This window comes from Stegostoma tigrinum, chromosome 19 (genome assembly GCF_030684315.1).
Source record: "Stegostoma tigrinum isolate sSteTig4 chromosome 19, sSteTig4.hap1, whole genome shotgun sequence".
NCBI lineage: Eukaryota > Metazoa > Chordata > Chondrichthyes > Orectolobiformes > Stegostomatidae > Stegostoma > Stegostoma tigrinum.
In genome coordinates, this window is record NC_081372.1 from 7,424,471 (window position 1) to 7,447,844 (window position 23,374).

Consider the following 23,374-nt stretch of genomic DNA (forward strand, 5'->3'; position numbering starts at 1 on the left):
ATCACTGTCTCAGGCTTGCTGCAGTGCTCCAATGAAGCTCAATGCAATCTGAAGAACAGTACCTCATTTTCTGTTGGGGATCTCCACAGCTTTCTGGGCTTGATGTCCAGTTCAAAAATGTTAAGGCTTAGAACATAGAACATTACAGCACAGTACAGGCCCTTCGGCCCTCGATGTTGTGCCGACCTGTCATACCGATCTCAAGCCCATCTAACCTATACTATTCCATGTACGTCCATATGCTTGTCCAATGACGACTTAAATGTACCTAAAGCTGGCGAATCTACTACCGTTGCAGGCAAAGCGTTCCATTCCCTTACTACTCTCTGAGTAAAGAAACTACCTCTGACATCTGTCCTATATCTTTCACCCCTCAATTTAAAGCTATGCCCCCTCGTGCTCACCGTCACCATCCTAGGAAAAAGGCTCTCCCTATCCACCCTATCTAACCCTCTGATTATTTTATATGTTTCTATTAAGTCACCTCTCAAACTTCTTCTCCCTAATGAAAACAGCCTCAAGTACCTCAGCCTTTCCTCGTAAGACCTTCCCTCCATACCAGGCAACTTCCTAGTAAGTGTCCTCTGCACCCTTTCCAAAGCTTCCACATCCTCCTTATAATGCGGTCACCAGAACTGTACACAATACTCCAAGTGCGGCCGCACCAGAGTTTTGTACAGCTTCACCATAACCTCTTGGTTCCGGAACTCGATCCCTCTATTAATAGAAGCTAAAACACTGTATGCCTTCTTAACAGCCCTGTCAACCTGGGTGGCAACTTTCAAGGATCTGTGTACATGGACACTGAGATCTCTCTGCTCATCTACACTGCTAAGAATTTTACCATTAGCCCAGTACTTTGCCTTCCGGCTACTCCTACCAAAGTGCATCACCTCACACTTGTCTGCATTAAACTCCATTTGCCACCTCTCAGCCCAGCTCTGCAGCTTATCTATGTCTCTCTGCAACCTACAGCATCCTTCGTCACTGTCCACAACTCCACCGACCTTAGTGTCGTCTGCAAATTTACTAACCCATCCTTCTACACCCTCATCCAGGTTATTTATAAAAATGACAAACAGCAGTGGACCCAACACCGACCCTTGCAGTACACCACTTGTAACTGGTCTCCAGGATGAACATTTCCCATCAACTACCACCCTCTGTCTTCTTTCAGCAAGCCAATTTCCAATCCAAACTGCTATATCTCCCACAATTCCATTCCTCCGCATTTTGTTGCAACTTGAGGCAACTTCTTCCATGTCCTTACCTCATCACAATCTTTTCCTCGTCACCATCAGTTCTGCAGGGTCACCTGACCCAAAACATTAACTCTGAAGCCTTTCCGTAGATGCTGCCAGACCTGCTGAGCTTTTCCAGATTTTCTGTTTTCGTTTGAGAATAAAGTGTGTTTTGCTTAAAGCGGAGTCCTGTAACCAATTTAATTACACTTAGAACACAGCACCTTACACTTTAAAGAAGAAATAGGGTCTAGCCAGCTCTTTGATATATTTGAAGGGGGTTTTGTCTGTTCCATAAGAGTAAAGAGAAAGCAGAGTAAATGTTTTGAGCCCTGTGACCCTTTCAAAATTGAAATGTTAACTTTGCTGTCTCTCCACCTGCTGAGTTTCACCAGCAAGTTGGTATTGTTTCAAATTTCCAGCATCTGCAGTTCTTTGTTTTATTCATGTATTGCTCATCTCTAGTTGCCCTTGAAAAGGTGCTGCTGAGCTGCCTTCATGAACTGCAGCAGTTAATGCGCTGTAGACAGACCACGATGCTGAAAGAGAGAGACTTTCAGGATTTTGACCCAGTGATGGTAAAGGAACAGCTTACGAGGCCATTTTGGTTCAGCATTGCGAACATTTTGTGGTTTGATAGGCCTGACGGGATAAGGATGACATACTTCCTTTCCTAAAGCACAATAGTGAATCAGATTGGTTTATACAACAATCAATAGCAGTTGTCACAATCACTTTCAATCAACCTAGGTTTCAGTTACAGGTTTAATAAGACAGAATTCAAATTCCACCAGCTGCTGTAGTGGTATTTGAAACCATGTCCCCCAGTATTAACCTGGGCACTAGACTAGTTACATCGTGCTATTGTGGCAATCTCCCCATAAACTGTTTCAAACTGACTGTCTGCTGGCTGGGAAATAAAGATTTACATCTTAAACGAGGTTCTGCCATTAAATTCACCAGACACTTTAGGTAAGGATACTTTCAGCACACTCCCCCAACCTCACACCCACTACAAAATGTCAGGGCCAAGGTCACACATGTTGGTGTGGGAGTACGTCAAAAATCCCCAAAACATGATTCAAAGTGCAGGAACACCTCTGTGACCTGAACGACATTCGCCCACAATTACCATCACAGAAAAACAAATTTGAACTACTCAGTCATCTCATTCCTGTTTGCTGATTATTGCTACGCTTGTATATATAACAATAGTTATTGCACTACCAAATACCATGATACGTGAATAAGTTTGAGAAAATCTCCAAAACTTAAGAAAGCACAATACAAATGGAAGTTTATTTTCTTTCTCAAAACTAAAATCAGTTTGGTCTGACCAGAGCCACTCTTACCTCTGCATAAGATGGCAGTGATTCACTAAGGTTGACTTTTTCAGCATAGGCCTGTATCAATGCAAATATATCCTTGCATTTTACAGCAGTATACAAATTATTCAACTTTGTCACAGAAGTACTATTGTTCTTTTTTGCATATTGACGATCTATGTATTTTGATGTGATGTAATCTTTCCGCATTGCCCTTTAAAATAACGAAATATGTCAATCAGTTTAGATTTAAATAACGCCTAAATGAAAGGCTACTGTGGACGTGCCCTGTTGTAAAAAAAATTGTAACTAAAATAAAGATAAAATGAATGCAGTGAGAAACAGAATAATGCCAGTTTGCACCTTGAAATTCTCACATATGAAGTTCCAAATTTAACTACAGGCAAATTGAGAGGAGCAAGACATGTATCAGCCCTCAGAAAGAGAACTAAACATTGAAGGTTACACAGTACACAGTGGCATCTTGGGCTAGTTATGGAAAATTATTGGCAGAAAGAAACATTGATGCACATATTGGAGACCTAAAGAATGTAGCAATTTCAAAATCATTTTGACTAACATGCATCTTAAATATTTTTTATTCTTGCCATATAGCATATATGTTGCATTTTTTTCCACAAAATAAATGGAGAGCCTTTACTGACTAGAAACGTTTGTAATCATGCAAATCAGGATCACCATGACGGGCAATGTTCTGTTTGTGGGGTACTGCTGATACAAAATATTAATATATTTTTTGGAGATGTAGGTATCACACTCATAAGGGCTTATGAGCAGTTGCCCTTGAGAAGATTGTGCTCACTAGACTCAAATATATATTTTTATATATATTTTAAATTCACTCATAAGGTATATGGCAAGGCCCATATTTATTGCTCATCTCTACTTGCCCAGAAAGCAGTTGACGGTCAACCACACTTTGCTGTGTGTCTCAAATCCCATGTTGGCCAGACCAGGCATGGATGGCAGTTTCCTTCCCTAATGTACACTGCTGAACCAGATGACTTTTTCTTGACAATTGACAGTGGTCTATATTAGACTTCTATTTTTCTATATAAATACATATTTTTATATTACACTAATTCCAGATTTTTATTGAATTCAAATTCCACTTTCTGCAGGATTTGAACCCAGGTTCCCAGAACATTGCCTGTGCATCCAGATTAATAGTCTAGCCATTATACCTCTAGGTCATCACATCGTCTCAAGTTGATTGAGGAGCAAAAGCAGGAATGAAAATAATTATAACAAACAAATCATATGTAAGAGCAGTCCATTACTACCACTCTGTGGTGAGTCAATGTGAAGTTCCAGCATACGTCAGGGCATAACGAGCATACATTGGAAATGCTCATTAAAAAAAAGTACTGAATTATCAATGTTTCAGAGATAGTAGGAACTGCAGATACTGGAGAATCTGAGATAACAAGGTGTAGAGCTGGATGAACACAGCAGGCCAAGCAGCAGCAGAGCAGCAGGAAGGCTGATTTTTAGGTCTGGACCCTTCTTCAGAAAAGGAGGGTTCTGAAGAAGGGTCTAGGCCTGAAACGTCAGCCTTCCTGCTCCTCTGATGCTGTTTGGCCTGCTGTGTTCATCCAGCTCTACACCTTGTTATCTTGAATTATCAATGTAATGTGCTTTGAACAGCAGGAAATGGGGTGAGTTGGTGCCAGAGAGAGGAACTCACCCACTTTTTGCCACCTCATTAATTATTTTTTAGGTAAAAAGATCCATGAGCTACTTCCTTGACTCATCAGCAAACAAGACCTTTAAGTTTGTTTTTGTTCACAAGAAGAGGGAAGCTCCTGCTAGACCAGTTTTATTGTCCATCCCAAACTGCCCAAAGGCAATTCAGAGTCAACTACATTGTTTTGGCTCCAGACTCCCTTATAGGGCAGACCAGATAAGGATGACATCCCTTCCCTAAAGGGTATGGAATGAGTGAACCAGATGGGCTTTTAAAATACTATTCAACAGTGATTGTATGGTTGAATGTTACATTTCTTTTGCCTGAGTCCAAGTTGCAAACAGTTTCTCTGGAGAGTTTCTCATTGCGAGACCTAGTAAAATTTCCCGCCCTATCCTACTAAATTTGCCTCAGTAATTGTCTGACATCCTTCTATGGCATCTTTCACATCAAATCTCTTCCCTATCTCACCACACTTAGTTCCTGGAAAACTCACCACTCAGTGAATATCCTGGAATTCATGGGTATCTCTTCTCCCATGCCATCATAAAATAATGCAATGCAGCTGACGGACACTGCTGGCCTGGAGCTGCCCTGCACAGTTCCTGATATTTGCCATGGACATGGCAGGCAGGAAGAATTCACTACCATGTTATGTGGAGAGGATGCAGAAGGTCCTGCTGGATGAGGTGGGATTTCCTCTTGCCCCAGGACTAACCATAGGGACAAATAGAGATGGGGAGGCAGTGGCCTAGTGGTATTATGGATGAACTGTTAAACCAGAGATCTGGATAAGATTCTGGGGACTTGTGTTCAAATTCTGCCATGGCAAATGGTGGAATTTGAATTCAATAAAATATCTAGAATTAAGAATCTAATGATGACCATGAATCCATTGTTAATTGTCAGGAAAAACCCACCTGGTTCACTAATGTCCTTTAGGGAAGAAAACTGCCATCCTTACCTGGTCTGGCCTACATGTGACTCCAGATCCACAGCAATGTAGTTGACTCTGAATGGTCCTCTGGGCAATTAGGGATGCACAACAAATGCTGTCTGGCCAGCGATGTCCTCATCCTGTTAATGAACACAAAGAAATGATACTGGATCATATCCATGTTTTCCACTCCTGTTAAAGCTCTCTGGAGGAATGTACAACATCGTAGGAAGCAGGTGAATGTCCTTCTCCATTCTACTAATGTAAATGTCATCATCTTCTCTCCAACAAATTGGACTCACTTGATTTCTGCTACTATACCCACCTCCCACTATGCTTCATGTTCTATCACACTCATTATTGCTTGCAACATTTTCTCTCAATTGCCATCATCCACCTCAACCCTCTAACCACAAACCTCGGCAAGCCCTCTGCAATGCCTATTCACTCAGTCAGAAAATACAGCAGAAGTAGTAACTGCACCACCCACTTTAGTCTTTTATATTACATGCCTCTCTCATTCAATGAGGAAAATTGGCCACAATAAAGCTAAAGACTCAAGACAAATGATATCCTGCCCATCATTCAGCTCCTCACCCTTTATGAGAGAATCCTGACACTGACTGCCTCGCTCAGGGTCTGGGATGGTGTTGAAGGCTGTGCAGGAAACCCTGAGCAAAAGTCTGCTGACAAAAGTGACAAGCTCTTTGGCTTTGAGTCAATGCTAAACAGCAAGACAAGATGACTGCAATATGAGCTTGGTATTGCTGGTTGAGGGGGCAAAGTGCAAAAAGGCAAGTCAAAGCAATGCAGCACAGGGATGCTTTGAGCATCCAGGTAGGGTCAAAGTGAATGAGTGCTAGGACAGCATTCAGTGTATGAGCGTTCAGTACAGTGTGTCCCTCAGCACTAAGTGTCCTTGCTATAGAGGTAGAATGCTACTTGACAGTGCAGCCTGCGATACAGTAATGAAGTGTAGGAGTAACCAGTAAGTAAATTGGAGATGTGCCAAAATATGTCTTAAAGGCTGTCACATGTGAGACACCAACATTGTAGACATAAGGTGCATATGGCTGATGCCTGTTGTGTGTCCGGAGATATTGGAACCTGGCTTCAAACATGGAGTTTGTTCAGAACAATTAACTAGCTGAATCTGCCAAGTGCTTGTTCTGTTTTCTTTGTTGAATTTTCTCAACATCCAAATTATGTGATGAGTTTGGGTAAAAGGGGTCTTAATATTAATAAGGCAAGCTGTGATATTAAAAAGGCGTTTAGTAATCAATTGTGACTGTCAATTGGAATCTCATTACTCCCTCGTGAGAATCTTGCCATGTGAAAATCATAAAATGTGGAGCAAGATGGAGGCAAAATTGAAATGGGCCTTGCCTCACTTGTCACCTCATTTAGACACACATCTCGCCTTAGGCCACCTTGCTCAAACTTATAAGATTCTGCTCATCGTCAACATTTGATTTGCTTGTAATTTCAGATTTTTATTCAAGTCAAACTTATCCATCTTCTATGGTAGGGTTTGAACCCATGTCTCCAGCAGATTAGCCTGGGGTCCTGGATTACTAGTCCATTGGCACTACCACTACACCACTTTGTAATTAATTATTGGCCACTTTAGGGCCTCAGCTCGCCTCCTCACTGATAATCTGCCTTATTAGCGGGTGAGAATAGTGGCTAGTTTCCCAGTTGGGAATGAATCAATCTCAGGGTAATTGTAACCATTGGAGCAAAGGGAGTGACCTCCAAAAGCCACCTCGTTCCTTTGGCTCCAACACCCTCGACCTGTCACGTGACCCTAATTCTATGGGAAGAGTATTAACACAACTTAACTTATTGCCACTGGTCCCTCTGAGCAGTGACTTCAACCAGAAGAGTTTTGGATTCAGAGGCTGCAGGCCTCTGACTGACCATCATCTTGTTGCAACCCAAGATGCCAGTAGCATCACCTGTGATTTGCCAATAATTCTGCCGACGTTTACCAGTCAGCTTTCAGTGGGCTGACTGGCAGGTTTTCTCAGTTTGAGGGCAGTGAAATAGTTGCCAGCTAATGTACTCACGCCAAACTTAAAAGGAATAGTAAAATTCGGGCATATACAATGGACAATTCTGTGTCTGTCTCTTGTATTTGAACTGTGAATCAGCAGGTCACAAAGCCAGTATGCAACAACATCCTCCTCCCTTGGCTCTTCTGTATATCTTACAGGTTGTGCAGACTTGTTAGGGGAGGAAAGGTCAAAAATATGAGTAATTTGCATGTTGTATAATTGTAATTCTGGTGTAAATATACAATGTCACAACTAGACCAAAAAAGTTAACTCTGCTTTCTCTCCGCAGATGCTCTCAGACCTGCTGAGTTCTCTAGCAGTTTTTGCTTTCATTTCAGATTTCAAGATCCACAGTTCAATAGTAAGCAGCTGTTGCTCTTGGTTGATGGCACACTAATGAAGGAACATAATTTTAAGGTGAAGGGCACAAAGTTTAGAGGAGATTTGAGGAAGAATGTTTTCATCCAGAGGATGATGAGCAGCTGGAATGCATTGCCTGGGATGGTTGTAGAGGCAGGAAACTTCACAACCTTTAAAAATGACTTGGATGAATACTTGAAATGGCATAAATTCAACCTATTGGTAAAGTGCTGGAAGGTAGGATTAGTGTAGTTAGCTTGTTGAAGATTAACGGGCCATAGAACCTCTTCTTTCTGTTTGACTCTGACTACGAACTGAAGAATTTTACCATAAGTTTGATTAGCCTGTATAACTGAATCTATTATTTAAACCTGTCTTTAGGCCCTATACAGATTGTTATCATCTCATCCACAATCATTTGTTGCTAGGGCACTGTAGATATCAATTACATAGGAAACAGACTTGGCTATCATAGAAAATGATAAGTCAGGAGCTTCTTCTGAGGCAACTACTGTACAGGTACAAGAATAAATACTGAAGGAATGCATTTAGTGATACTCTTGAATGAGTTGGTATCAGTGTCTTAGAATTTTCTTTACAGTGTACAATTCCCCGTTGGTTTTTACTCACATGGGACTGTCAGTTGTTGGTTTAACAGATAAACTTGGGAGAGTTGCCTCCATAAGTTCATTAAATCGGGAGTTTCCAACATTTTTTACAACCTGGAAGACAAATACATGCATCAAAAATAGAATCCCTCTTCAAAAATCATGAAGTGGCCCTTCTTATATTGGAAAAGCAATAAAACATGCTATTACCTATTCAAGATAACGATATGAATTTGATGTGGTAAACGTGGTAAAACCTTGATAAATTTGCATCCCTGGGTGAAATCTAGGCTTGAGGGTAGGGAGACAACTTTATTTGGTGAATTGGTGGAATATCAGGACTCTCTGTATTTCTGCCTCCACTGGAATTAAGTTCTGTGTGGGAAGATTCTCTGCATGATCTTCCTATCCTGCCACCAATTAAGGCACTTAAGTGGTCAAATAATGATCTGCCAGGGATTTCTTTAGGGCATATTCCCAATTTATGCAAGCACCACCAATTGGAAATTTTATCCACTCGCCAGCATGTTAGCATGGAGCTCATGCAGAGCATTTATAGCCCCATTTAGGTCCAGTGAAAAGCTCCTCTATGCAATATCAATTGTCTAGCTTAGTTCCCACTTTTAAGAAATATCTGTTTCACTGTGATTACTTTTCCATTCTCCACATGAACCATCCTTATAGCCTGAAGCAGCTGTCTGCCTGTGTCGAATTACTGTTAATTTGTGTGTTTTAGATTGTCAATGACTTAAACCTGATTGAGACCACCTAAACTCATTTCACATAGGAACACTCGTGCCATCAATCACATCTGGATGTAAATATGGATTCCTGAAGCTAAAGTAGAGTTCATTTCCCTGCATTATCATCTTAGTTTTGGTGATAAATACTCCACCAATTTCAAAATGAATGTGAAATTGTCTGCAGTTTTAAGTTATTAGAAAACACATTTATTATCAACGATCTCAGGTTTGATAATAAACTGAAATAAATTGTAGCTACCATTTTGGAGAGAGCAAAGAAGAATGGAATATCAAAGTCAGGGCTTGATGATTTTCAGGTCTCAAATCAGCACCATATTTCTGTCATCTATGAAATGCAATCTTCAAATGTTGTTGTCCTAATTGGTCTGGTGCTGGGTTCAATCTCCAACTGGTGGTGCTGAACTCTCCCCGGAGGTGGGAGCACATCAACCATAGGGAACAACGACAATGGGTCCTGCCCACTACTTTGCTGAAAGAAAGGGATAACATATCGGATGGCTCAAAGCTCACCATACAGAAGTGGCCATTATGGTCAAATAAAAAGGTATTATGCCCATTCCACAACAAAACACTCTACTGTCAAGAAACTTTTATAATTTAAAAAATATTATGTGCACTAACGAGCATAATAGGTTACAGCTTGGTGATTTGTAAAGTCTGATGCTCCCCAGCCTGGTAACAAACACCCCCAGGAGTTTAATAGGTTGTTAACTGGAGGTAAGCAGGCTTCCAACATCACTAGCTTCCGGCCCTTGCTTTATTCAGGTGGATCCCAGAGGCATCAGGACACTGACACCAACCAGGAGTGCAACTGTCAAGCGTAGCCGCTTGTCTGCTCACCCCGATGTGTGATTGAAAGTCCAGATGCAAAGTAGAAAATTCTGTAGACGAACAGTAAAACATTTACTTCCCAACTGATGAAAGGTTTTGCCAACATATTAAACTACCTTTACTTGTAGATTTTGTCAAGCACATCTTGACTAAAATTTGAAATATCATTCAATTTTTCAGTTGCCTATTTTAGGCTGCCTGGGAACGTTTTATAATTTAGTGGGGAAAACAAAGTCCAGACACATACATTTTAAGGCACACTTTGAAAAGACCTTGGTAACACAAAGTATTTTGCATACTAGTTATTATCCACACCGGCTGAAGTCCCTTTCCTCACAACTGCCATTGAACTGAAATAGCTAGGAACTATGATTTTCTGAAGAAGGGTCTAGGTTTGAAATGTCAAGCTTTCCTGCTCCTGTAATGCTGCTTGGCCTGCTGTGTTCATCCAGCTCTGCACCTCGTTATCTCAGATTCTCCAGCATCTGCAGTTCCTACTATCTCAGAAACTGTGGTGTCCTATTTATCAATGAACTCAGCTTCTGGCCTCTTAATACCTCTATCTCTGATGACCAATTTCACATCTATGGTATCACCTGCCTTTGTCCTTAACTCATTTACTGCTGAAACAGTAATCATGCCTTTGTCACCCCTACAAATTTGACAATTTTAATACTCTCATGGTCATCAATCTACCCTTTACCGTTTGTAAGCTTCAGCTCAGTGAAACTGTTGTATCACAGCATCTGAAGAAAATAAAAATGACAATATGTAGACGATTGCTTAAGTTGAAAAAATCCATTAAGCGCCTTAAATAATTTCAAAAATATGAAAGCTTGCTACATAGCATGTTAGGTTTTTCCATCTAATGTCACTGCATATGCAATCTTGCAGCTCAGCATGCATCTGTTAATCAGTAACGCAACAAGTTAAACTGAAATCTCTACCCCAAATCGGATTCATTTTGAACATACTGGGAACCAGGGAGGACAAGCTTGGAAATCATTCTATGAAAGAAGATTCACATTAGTTCAATGTTTAGATGTGATTTAACCTAAAAGGCCTTTGAGGACTGGAAGGTATTAGCCTGGGGAATAACCAGGAAATGCACCAAATTTCTCTCAAATTATGTCATGGGAAGGGATAAAATTCCAAATACAATAAACAACAAAATTAACTCAAAATATTCTTTGATCCAGAGTGGTCAGCAAAAATGAAAGAAGACTAGCATTGTATTATGTTTGGATAACTTGCAAAAAATCTTGATCAGCCACTTCTATGACTGACTGCATTTCATTTAGCAACAAGTAATAGAACATAGAACATTACAGCACAGTGCAGGCCCTTCGGCCCTCGATGTTGTGCCGACCTGTCATACCAATCTCAAGCCCATCTAACCTACACTATTCCATGTACGTCCATATGCTTATCCAATGACGACTTAAATGTACCTAAATTTGGCTAATCTACTACCATTGCAGGCAAAGCGTTCCATTCCCTTACTATTCTGAGTAAAAAAACCACCTCTGACATCTGACCTATATCTTTCACCCCTCAATTTAAAGCTATACGCCCTCGTGCTCGCCATCACCATCCTAGGAAAAAGGCTCTCCCTATCCACCCTATCTAACCCTCTGATTATTTTATATGTTTCAATTAAGTCGCCTCTCAACCTTCTTCTCTCTAATGAAAACAGCCTCAAGTCCCTCAGCCTTTCCTCATAAGACCTTCCCTCCATACCAGGCAACATCCTAGTAAATCTCCTCTGCACCCTTTCCAAAGCTTCCACATCCTTCTTATAATGCGGTGACCAGAACTGTACACAATACTCCAAGTGCGGCTGCATCAGAGTTTTGTACAGCTTCACCATTACCTCCTGGTTCCGGAACTCGACACCTCTATTAATAAAAGCTAAAACACTGTATGCCTTCTTAACAGCCCTGTCAACCTGGGTGGCAACTTTCAAGGATCTGTGTACATGGATACTGAGATCTCTCTGCTCATCTACACTACTAAAAATCTTACCATTAGCCCTGTACTTTGCCTTCTGGTTACTCCTACCAAAGTGCATCACCTCACACTTGTCTGCATTAAACTCCATTTGCCACCTCTCAGCCCAGCTCTGCAGCTTATCTATGTCTCTCTGCAACCTACAGCATCCTTCGTCACTGTCCACGACTCCACCGACCTTAATGTCATCTGCAAATTTACTAACCCATCCTTCTATGCCCTCATCCAGGTCATTTATAAAAATGACAAACAGCAGTGGATCCAACACTGACCCTTGCGGTACACCACTAGTAACTGGTCTCCAGGATGAACATTTCCCATCAATTACCACCCTCTGTCTTCTTTCAGCAAGCCAATTTCCAATCCAAACTGCTATATCTCCCACAATTCCATTCCTCCACATTTTGTACAATAGCCTACTGTGGGGAACCTTATCGAAAGCCTTGCTGAAATCCATATACACCACATCAACCGGTTTACTCTCATCTACCTGTTTGGTCACCTTCTCAAAGAACTCAATAAGGTTTGTGAGGCACGACCTTCCTTTCACAAAGCCGTGCTGACTATCCCTAATCAAATTATTCTTTTCTAGATGATTATAAATCCTATCCCTTATAACCTTTTCCAACATTTTACCAACAACTGAGGTATGGCTCACTGGTCCATAATTACCAGGGTTGTCTCTACTCCCCTTCTTGAACAGGGGAACCACATTTGCTATCATCCAGTCATCTGGCACTATTCCTGTAGACAATGACGAGTTAAAGATCAATGCCAAAGGCTCAGCAATCTCCTCCCGGGCTTCCCAGAGGATCCGAGGATAAATCCCATCCTGCCCAGGGGACTTATCTATCTTCACCCTCTGAAGGATTTCTAATACGTCTTCCTTGTGAACCTCAATCCCACATAGTCTAGTAGCCTGTATCTCAGTATTCTCCTTGACAACATTGTCATTTTCTAGAGTGAATACTGTTGAAAAATATTCATTTAGCGCTTCCCCTATCTCATCTGACTCCACACACAACTTACCACTACTATCCTTGATTGGGCCTAATCTTACTTTCGTCATTCTTTTATTCCTTAAATACCTGTAGAAAGCCTTAGGGTTTACCCTGATCCTATCCGCCAACAACTTCTAATGTCTCCTCCTGGCTCTTCTGAGCTCTCTCTTTAGGTCTTTCCTGGCTACCTCGTAGCCCTCAAGTGCCCTAAATGAGCCTTCACATCTCATCCTAACATAAGCCTTCTTCTTCCTCTTGACCAGAGATTCCACCTCCTTCGTAAACCACGGCTCCCGCACTCTACAGCTTCCTCCTGCCTGACAGGTACATACTTATCTAGGACACACAGGAGCATTTCCTTGAATAAGCTCCACAATAATTGGCTTGCCGAGCCACCAATACATGTACATTTATTGCTGATCTTACAAACATTTGAGATAAAGGTATCGTTTCGTAGTAATTTAACGAGGTCAGCCAGATTAACGTGGACCAATCAGGGAGTCCTGGCTGACAGATATAAACAGGAATGTCACAGTTTCTGTTCACTCTGACAGCTGATGCTGAGGAAACCGCACCAGTGTCAAGTACTATGCACATGTAATTAAAGGGTGACTTGGTGACAGGATACCGGCCTATGTGGAGTTATTTCAATTTTAACCCTGAAGTCATATGTAGAGATAGGAGAGGTTGTTAATACTTTAAAAATAGAAAATCTGGTGCCAACTTACCACAAATGCAGCCACTTCAGGTTTTAAAGGGAGCTTTTGTTTTACTTACTTGAGGGATGTGGGATTCACTACCTGGTCAACATTTATTGCTTGTCCTTAGTTGCCTTTGAGAAGTGATGGTTGTAGCAATTGTAATGAGGTCAGCCAGCTGGACATTACAGAGATGACAAGGTGTACAGCTGGATGAACACAGCAGGCCAAGCAGCATCAGAGGATCAGAAAAGCTGACATTTTGGGCCTCGACTCTCCTTCAGAAATGGGGGAGGGAAAGGAGTTTATGAAATAAATAGGGAGAGAGGGGGAGGCAGATGGAAGATGGATAGAGGCGAAGATAGACAGTCTGCCTCCTCTCCACCTATCTTCTCCTCTATCCATCTTCCATCCGCCTCCCCCTCTCTCCCTAATTATTTCATAAACTCCTTTCCCTCCCCCATTTCTGAACAAGGGTCTAGGCCCGAAACGTCAACTTTCTTGCTTCTCGGAGGCTGCTTGGCCTGCTGTGTTTATCCACTTCTACACCTTGTTATCTCAGATTCTCTAGCATCTGCAGTTCCTACTATCTCTGGACGTTATAGAATAAATGTTCCCTGATTGGAGTTGTTAATCAGGTCCAATCAGAGAGCCCTGGCTGTCATAAAAAAGGTGACTATCAGAGATACTGACACTCTGGTATCTGACTCTGAATGAGGCAGTACTGTAGTCAAGGACTGTTCATGTGTAAATAAAGGGTGACTTAATGATGGGATACTGGTTTCTGTGGAGTTGTTTCAGTAGTGAGCTATCTTCTTGAAATGCTGTTGTCTATGTGCTGTAGGTAGATCCACCATAAATTTAGGGAGAAATTTCAGGATTTTGACCAAGTGACACTGAAGATATGCAACAAAAATAATTGTTAAGTTGACAAGGACTTTGGGAACTAGTACTTCTGGGTTGTCTGCTATGCCTCCTCGCCCCACACTCTTCCTTTAAATACTACAGTCATGGTAATTGATCAGTAGAATGCTATTTACCTTCAGCAATACATACTTACAAATGGTGAATTAAAATCACTAAAATAAAACCAGAAAGAATCTCACCAAGAGTTCAGATGTCCCAAGCTTGTCTAGTGACAGGGATTGTATCCGAGAATAATGTACACCCATCTCTCGGTGAATTCCAGAACATTCTATACATATCAATATTCCAAGATTCGTAGAAAGCCAAGTTGGACCTGCAAAAACAAAATTAGCAGATTGTAAGCTCTTAATGCTCACTATTACACAAGCAATTCAAAGTGATTCAATATAAATCTAGAATGCTGTGCAAATCAGATCAGCATACATTCATGTCAGCAATGCTCCAAAATAGTGCTGAGAAAGAAGAAAACTCAAGTAATGATCATTTCCAGCTACAGGAATTTATATAATTGAATCCTATTATTTGATAATTCTCAACATGCAAATTATTTGCTTGGATGTATATTCTTCCAAGCATACCAAAGTTTGGGTAATCTTTTCTGTTTCTCCCAGGTAATTGTATTGGCAAATGCTGTAACAGCAAATACACAAAGTTACATTAAGAAATTGCTGAATGCATGACTGAATGAACCAGTGGGATAGTACACATGGCTTTGTGTATGAATCTTTAGGGCACGTTCCCATTGTGATTCTTGCAGAAGGCCCAAGCAAAATCAATGAAGCTGTCAGTGATGGTGTAAAATATAATCAAGAGGAAATAAATCCTTTGAAAAAAAGAGGCGATAATACGTTTGGTGCCTTGTAAATGGCTTCAATTTCTCTCATTATATCTTTTATCATCTGATATCAGTATCATTTTTCCCATTTAACCTTTAGCCGTCCTGCATTTATACACTTAATAGGCCATTCCAGTTTTTTTTCTTGTAATTTTTTTTTAGTGCTTTGTCTTCTTTGTTCCCAATATAAATGTTGCTTACTGGTAACATTTTTCAGCATTGCTTCACAGTTGGGTACAGATCAAAATTAATAGAATGTTTCCTTTGCTTTGCATTTAAATCAAAATTCCAGAGAAGGAAATCTTTGCAGCAGCAATATGATATTTCAATTTCACTTTCTGAAATCCTTGTGAGAAGCAGAAATCAGTACATTAGCACCCATATTGTTTCTTCAGCAGTTTTTATTCCTCACCTGCTGCCCTACAGTCACAGCACTCGTTATTCCCTGGCATATGCAGGACATCTTCAATGATGGCTTTAGTCAGATCTTCAATACTGTTTTCGGCATCACTGTGGTGTTCACGAAAAGCCATGTTTAGAGCTTCTTGCTTGCAATTTGTTAGAACTGAGATCCACCTTCACATGGTACAGAAAGAATCAAACAGTAAACACATACCAATAAAATTACACTGGCCACTTCAAATATCTCCTAGTTTCTCAATTGCAAACAGAGGTAGCTTCTGCTATCCTGATCATTTAAACTGATGTCCAGAAAGCAGTAATATACAGAAAATGTAATACTACATGATAAATTGAAAGATATAAAGCTACAGATCTAAATATAGAACACTAATTATTTGATTGAAAATTAAGACCTTTGATTTTGTCTGGCTGTCCAATGCCATTATGGGTGTCAATTTTTAACCTTGCTGCTTGACAGAATGAGTGCAAAGGCAGTAATAAGGGCCCATGGGACTGTCCTGCATGGATCTTGATGCTTGTTTGTGAGGTTAAATCTTTTGGCAGAACTGAAGTCCCTTTTAAATTTGCAAAGTGAGATCATTTGAAGTCTCATGATCTGACTATAGTTCTAACTAGTGGCCCACAGGTTAAGTGAATCCATATAGAGAAGGGACCCATTAAAATAAGTAGACTTTGGGTGTTTTTCTAAGACCTTGTGAGGCCAATAAGTTATTTCCTAGCTTCTCTTAAACCTTTCTCTGCATTTTTTCATGCACATGAAATGTAAGCGATCTGGCTATGACAGAATGCACGATCGTTAGAACACAAAAAGGAGGAGCTTCGAACAACGGAACATCTTACTGCAAGAGAGGAAACAACTGTGGTTATTGTTGGTTATTCTTGTTGGGAAAGACTTTAAAGACAATTGGCAAAAATGTCACAAATTTAAAAGGCATACCAAATTGGAGACGATGAAAGCTGAGAGAAGAGAGATGTTGTGGATGTAAAATTATTCCAGGGAAGGGGGAAAATGGTTCATCCCCACCCCCTCAAAAGAAAAGTCAGTGGCTGGCCAACAGGCCAATTAGAAGCACGCACTAAAGGCATAAAGCGCTGTGGGAAGCTTAAAAAAGCTCCTCGTGGGATTTCAGCCCCTCTACGAGATGAAATCCCACTCAGTTGACAGATCTAACAGTCCCGGCTGTGTAACAGCTGTGTCGTAGGCCTCCAGTGACTGTAGACAGACTAATCCAGGAGGTCACATTCACTGAGATCCAAATAAATCCGGGGGCTAGATGCTGGTGTTTTTGGAAACCGTTAGGGATTTGAAAGCTGACTAGCCACCTGACCTACATGACATGCTGCTCCCATCTGCACAAAAGACACACAAAGGGGGCATGTAATATCCAGTCCCGTAATTTCATTTAACTTCTGTCAGATGGCAATAGGTAATATAGCCAGCTACCAAACCGGGGACTAGGAAAACTCAAAAGGCATGTATAGCGGCTGACCATTACGTATTCTTTCTGACATTTCTTCGACTGACTTTATACCTATACTGAATATTGCTGTAAAATATACACATTTTGTCAAAGCTTTTCATCTTACATTCATTAAGGTAATTTGCAACAATTACCAATGTAAGAGGAATGTTGGCAAGTAACTTCTGATTGGTAGAGGCATTGCCATAGGATGCAGCAGTACTATGATGACTGACAGTTAACTACCAAGATAGGAGGAACTGCTGATGGTGGAGAATCCGAGATACCAAGGTGTAGAGCTGGATGTACACAGCAGGCCAAGCAACATCAGAGGAGCAGGATAGCTGATGTTTTGAGTCTGGAAGAAGGGTCCAGACACAAAACGTCAGCTTTCCTGCTCCTCTGATACTGCTCGGCCTGCTGTGTTCATCCAGCTTTACACCTTGGTTATCTCAGTTAACTACCAAATTTTGTTTGCATTTTAAACCAGGTTGGGTGACTTGGATTGGCCAAGGTAAAGCCTGTTTTGCTGAGCTGAATCTGTATTCTCCTCTCTTTAACAGCTAAAGAAAACAGAAATGTGAGTGGTGAAAGAGGAAAACTAGGGAAGGTTTACCTGGAAATAATTGTCGTGGGTATAAGGCTTGTTGACGTCATAGAATTGGGAATTGATAAGATAAACGTATAAAATCCTCTCCAACTGATTGATGGTTAATATAAACAATACAATTATGTCAGATATTCATAGGTTTGTTAACTAGGTTTTATATTTATTTAAGCCTTACATAGTACATTAAATATAGGAAAACTGATTTGATTTAAAATGTGATAGCAGCATAGCAATAGTAGTTTGGGGATATGTTGCTGTTACAGATTGTGGCTGATGCAATTCTGCTGCTGCTGATAAGACTTAGCACCCATGCTATGGACTGAGTTGCTAGACCTATTCAAATTCTATCACTTCATCTCCATAAGTACTGTAACGTGGTTATACTTTCATGGACAAATGAATTTGGTGTAGGTTGACTATTAGTTCCCTTATCATCTGGTCACAGGCCAAGTCTGGCAGCTATGTCCATTAGGACTAAGCCAGTTCCATCCGTAGTGGCACTATCGAACGACTCCTTGTAATGGACATTGTCATTTGCCACCCAGAGCACATTCTGTGCCCTTGCCACCCCTCAAAGTGTCCTCCAGTTGGTGTTCAACTTGAAGAAGAACTGATTCATCCACTAAGGGAAGTGTAGAAGTGTAGTATATGGTAATCAGCAGGGCATTTCCTTTGCCTTGAATTGAATAAAGCTTTCTAGAATGTGGTCAGAAACATGAAATGAATATGAATATCTTGAATTTTTAATAATTTATGAACTATTTACATATGCATCAAAAACAAACAGTCAAGTATATGTAGCTGTACTGATACAAACTTGGATCTCTCAATTATGATACTATTTCATTCCATGGAGCTCTAGCTTCATAACCCTTTCTGCAATCTACTAGCTACATAGAACAATTCATCATTGGACAGCCCACTACTTACGCCATGCAATCCTGCTCATCATCTGCTAGGAAATGATATGTGCGGTTATCTAAAAGCAAAACACAAAATAACATTACACTAAGTTAACCTGAAGGACATAAAGCAACAATCCCATGGCATATTCTCACATTTGAATTTACAGGCATAAACTGAAAATTATTTAATTCAGGTTCAACATCCATAGGGTCTCTGCACAAACGAGCTTAAAACTCACGTACTTAGTGAATCGCCATTTACCAGATACTGTACTGGGAATGCGATACTTGTTAGGAAGTCCATAATTCAAGCTTTACTAATTCAAAAATTTCCCACACTGTGGAATTCAAAATTACATCACAAATATCCTTTAATAGGATGGGGAAGGAAACTGCAGGGGATGGGCACAGTAGAAATGTAGAGCTCATTCAAGGAAAAGCTCCTGTGTGTCTTAGATAAGTATGTACCTGTTAGGCAGGGAGGAAGCTGTAGAGTGCAGGAGCCATGGTTTACGAAGGAGGTGGAATCTCTGGTCAAGAGGAAGAAGAAGGCTTATGTTAGGATGAGATGTGAAGGCTCAGTTAGGGCGCTTGAGGGCTACGAGGTAGCCAGGAAAGACCTAAAGAGAGAGCTCAGAAGAGCCAAGAGGAGACATTAGAAGTTGTTGGCGGATAGGATCAGGGTAAACCCTAAGGCTTCCTACAGGTATTTAAGGAATAAAAGAATGACGGAAGTAAGATTAGGCCCAATCAAGGATAGTAGTGGTAAGTTGTGTGTGGAGTCAGATGAGATAGGGGAAGCGCGAAATGAATATTTTTCAACAGTATTCACTCTAGAAAATGACAATGTTGTCGAGGAGAATACTGAGGTACAGGCTACCAGGCTATGTGGGATTGAGGTTCACAAGGAAGAGGTATTAGAAATCCTACAGCGGGTGAAGATAGATAAGTCCCCTGGGCAGGATGGGATTTATCCTCGGATCCTCTGGGAAACCCGGGAGGAGATTGCCGAGCCTTTGGCATTGATCTTTAACTCATCATTGTCTACTGGAACAGTGCCAGATGACTGGAGGATAGCAAATGTGGTTCCCCTGTTCAGGAAGGGGAGTAGAGACAACCCTGGTAATTGTAGACCAGTGAGCCTTACCTCAGTTGTTGGTAAAGTGTTGGAAAAGGTTATAAGGGATAGGATTTATAATCATCTAGAAAAGAATAAAATTGATTAGGGATAGTCAGCATGGTTTTGTGAAGGGAAGGTCGTGCCTCACAAACCTTATTGAGTTCTTTGAGAAGGTGACCAAACAGGTAGATGAGAGTAAACCGGTTGATGTGGTGTATATGGATTTCAGCAAGGCGTTCGATAAGGTTCCCCACAGTAGGCTATTGTACAAAATGTGGAGGAATGGAATTGTGGGAGATATAGCAGTTTGGATTGGAAATTGGCTTGCTGAAAGAAGACAGAGGGTGGTAGTTGATGGGAAATGTTCATCCTGGAGACCAGTTACTAGTGGTGTACCGCAAGGGTCAGTGTTGGGTCCACTGCTGTTTGTTATTTTTATAAATGATCTGGATGAGGGCATAGAAGGATGGGTTAGTAAATTTATAGACGACACTAAGATCGGTGGAGTTGTGGACAGTGACGAAGGATGCTGTAGGTTGCAGAGACGCATAGACAAGCTGCAGAGCTGGGCTGAGAGGTGGCAAATGGAGTTTAATGCAGACAAGTGTGAGGTGATGCACTTTGGTAGGAGTAACCAGAAGGCAAAGTACAGGGCTAATGGTAAGATTCTTAGTAGTGTAGATGAGCAGAGAGATCTCGGAGTACATATGCACAGATCCTTGAAAGTTGCCACCCAGGTTGATAGGGCTGTTAAACAGGAATACAGTGTTTTAGCTTTTATTAATAGAGGGATCGAGTTCCGGAACCAAGAGGTTATGCTGCAGCTGTACAAAACTCTGGTGCGGCCGCACTTGGAGTATTGTGTACCGTTCTGGTCACCGCATTATAAGAAGGATGTGGAAGCTTTGGAAAGGGTGCAGAGGAGATTTACTAGAATGTTGCCTAGTATGGAGGGAAGGTCTTACAAGGAAAGGCCGAGGGACTTGAGGTTGTTTTCATTAGAGAGAAGAAGGTTGAGAGGTGACTTAATTGAAACATATAAAATAATCAGAGGGTTAGATAGGGTGGGCCTTTTTCCTAGTATGGTGACGGCAAGCATGAGGGGGCATAGCTTTAAATTGAGGGGTGAAAGATATAGGTCAGATGTCAGAGGTGGTTTCTTTACTCAGAGTAGTAAGGGAATGGAACGCTTTGCCTGCAACGGTAGTAGATTCGCCAACTTTAGGTACATTTAAGTCGACATTGGACAAGCACATGGACGAACATGGAATAGTGTAGGTTAGATGGGCTTGAGATCGGTATGACGAGTCGGCACAACATCGAGGGCCGAAGGGCCTGTACTGTGCTGTAATGTTCTATGTTAATTATTTTAACTGGAGATTCCCCTTCAGAAAGAGAAAAACTTGACAAATTGTGGCATAGCTCCTGAATTAGCATAATCAGGGCTGAGTTTCACATGTGTATACACAATAACTAGAGGTTAATATTCTTGTTTAGTGGTCGATGTGGTTTTCTGTCTTTTAAAATGGATGGAAAAATTACATAGCATGCATTCTGGGGGCGTGTAATCACTGTTGCTGGTGTGCATATTATGAGAACTTATATGGCATGGTAATCCACATGTCTGGATCCCCACCCAGCAAATAATGAAATTTAAATTCAACTCATAAATCTGGTATTAAATCTAAATTTAAACGGGGCTGCCCGGTTGCTCAGTGGTTAGCATGGCAGCTTCACAGCACTATTGACCCGGGTTCGATTCCAGCCTCGGGTGACTGTCTGTGCGGAGTTTTCACATTCTCCCTGTGTCTGCGTGGGTTTCCTCCAGGTGCTCTGGTTTCCTCCCACAGTCCAAAGATGTGCAGTCTAGGTGGATCGGCCAAGCTAAATTGCCCGTAATGTTCAGTGGTGTGTGGGTTATAGGGGGATGGGTCTGGGTGGGATGCTCCAAGGGTCGGTGCGGACGTGTTGGGCCGAAGGGCCTGTTTCCACACTGCAAGGAATCTAATCTAAAAGTTTGTCTAGCAATGACAATTAAATCATTGTAGATTTCCGTAAATACCCATCAGGGAAGTAAAAATCTTCAATCTGGTCTAGTGAATCACCAGTTCTGGTTGCTGTGCTAGGCCAGATCCAAAGCAAGGTGATTTACTCTTAAAAGCCCTCTGAGTTGGCCTAGCAAGCTGCTCAGTTGGATCTAACCTCTACAAAGTCTAAACAAAATGAATGAAACTAGATAGACAATTGAGCAAAGAACAAAGCAAAGGAAACAGCAATGGCAAACTCAGCCCAGTTGACCTCTCAAACACCTCAGGCCTTGTGACAAAATTGGGAAAGCAGTCCCACAGATCAGACAAGTAAAAGCCTGGTGTTTTCTTATTATATGGTAATGTGAGAATGACTATGTCCGTACATGACCATTACCATCTCGAGGAAGGAATTGTCTTGTGTGTCATCATCACAGACTCCAACTTCAGGAAATCACATGATATCAGGTCAGACATGGACAAGGAGACCCCCTGCTGATTATAAATATACTGCACATCCCTCAGTGGGTGAATCTGTTCTTCTCCAATTTGAACACCAATTGGAGGACAAATTGAAGGTAGTAAGGAAACAGAATATGGTGAATGCTAATGTCGACCACCAAGAGTCAATTGGCAGCACCATATTCACTGCGCTGGCTGAGTGTTAGGGTTCCCACAACAACATAATAAAGGAACTTAAATGTGACAAATAACATGGAGCACTGTCTCTGACGATATTATCACATGAATCGATATTGCAAATTCTGACTACTAAAAGGAAGAAGAGACAAACATTAATCAACATAAATCATGAAGTCATAAATAAATGCCATACAAAAACTGGGGAAAGAAAATCAATTGATAGTTCATACGTGAAATAAGATCAAAACACTTTTTATCTTCCAAACTGGGTTTCACTTGACAGGTTAGCAGGTTGAGCTTTGCTGGCTGTCGGTTGGGCTGGGGGAAACAGAAATAAAAGATTTTAAGATGACACATCCTGTAACTTCATTGACAAGACACAACTTAGAAGACAATCAAATCCAATGACATTATATTATAACTGATGTCTCTAAGTGTTTCAGTAGGCATATATTTCTCAGAATAAGAATGTTCCAAATGCACTCTTACCCTTAGTTCAGGGGCATTGAAGGCAATTGGAACATTTTCATTCTAATCCTTGATCTACTTAAGGAGTTCCAAGCATTGGCAGCATCCCTCCCTGAAGCCAGAAGGCCTGTGTTGAAGACCCACCTGCCCTGGAGGTGTGTCATTGCACATCCAAGGCAGTTATTAAAATCACTAGGGACTGTTCGGGCATCAAGACTAATATGAGGACTGTGGAAAGGAAAATAAAATCTACCAACTTGCCAATACTGATTGCTGACCAAGGACTTTCAACGAAAGTAAGTTTTGAGAAGGTTTGTAGCTCATGTTGAGTTTGTGGATGTGAGTTTGCTCACTGAGCTGCAAGGTTAGTTTTCAGACGTTTCGTCCCCATTCTAGCTAACATCAACAGTGAGCCTC

The 23,374-nt window shown here is 41.2% G+C and overlaps 1 protein-coding gene across 5 annotated transcripts in view; it reads right to left on the minus strand.

Annotated features, from left to right (window-relative positions):
• unm_sa1614 (un-named sa1614) overlaps nucleotides 1-23,374 on the minus strand; it is a 259,073-nt gene that overhangs the window by 52,733 nt on the left and 182,966 nt on the right. For 4 of the 5 annotated variants that reach the window (XM_048550344.2, XM_048550345.2, XM_048550343.2 and 1 more), the window contains exons 12-17: nucleotides 22,720-22,807; nucleotides 18,726-18,774; nucleotides 15,715-15,878; nucleotides 14,647-14,780; nucleotides 8,259-8,350; nucleotides 2,594-2,780 (exon numbers count right to left, since the gene is read on the minus strand). In XM_048550344.2, the coding sequence (XP_048406301.1) occupies nucleotides 2,594-2,780; nucleotides 8,259-8,350; nucleotides 14,647-14,780; nucleotides 15,715-15,878; nucleotides 18,726-18,774; nucleotides 22,720-22,807 (714 nt within the window). The remainder of the gene's footprint in view (nucleotides 1-2,593; nucleotides 2,781-8,258; nucleotides 8,351-14,646; nucleotides 14,781-15,714; nucleotides 15,879-18,725; nucleotides 18,775-22,719; nucleotides 22,808-23,374) is intronic. The other variant, XM_059652726.1, reaches the window with a different exon arrangement.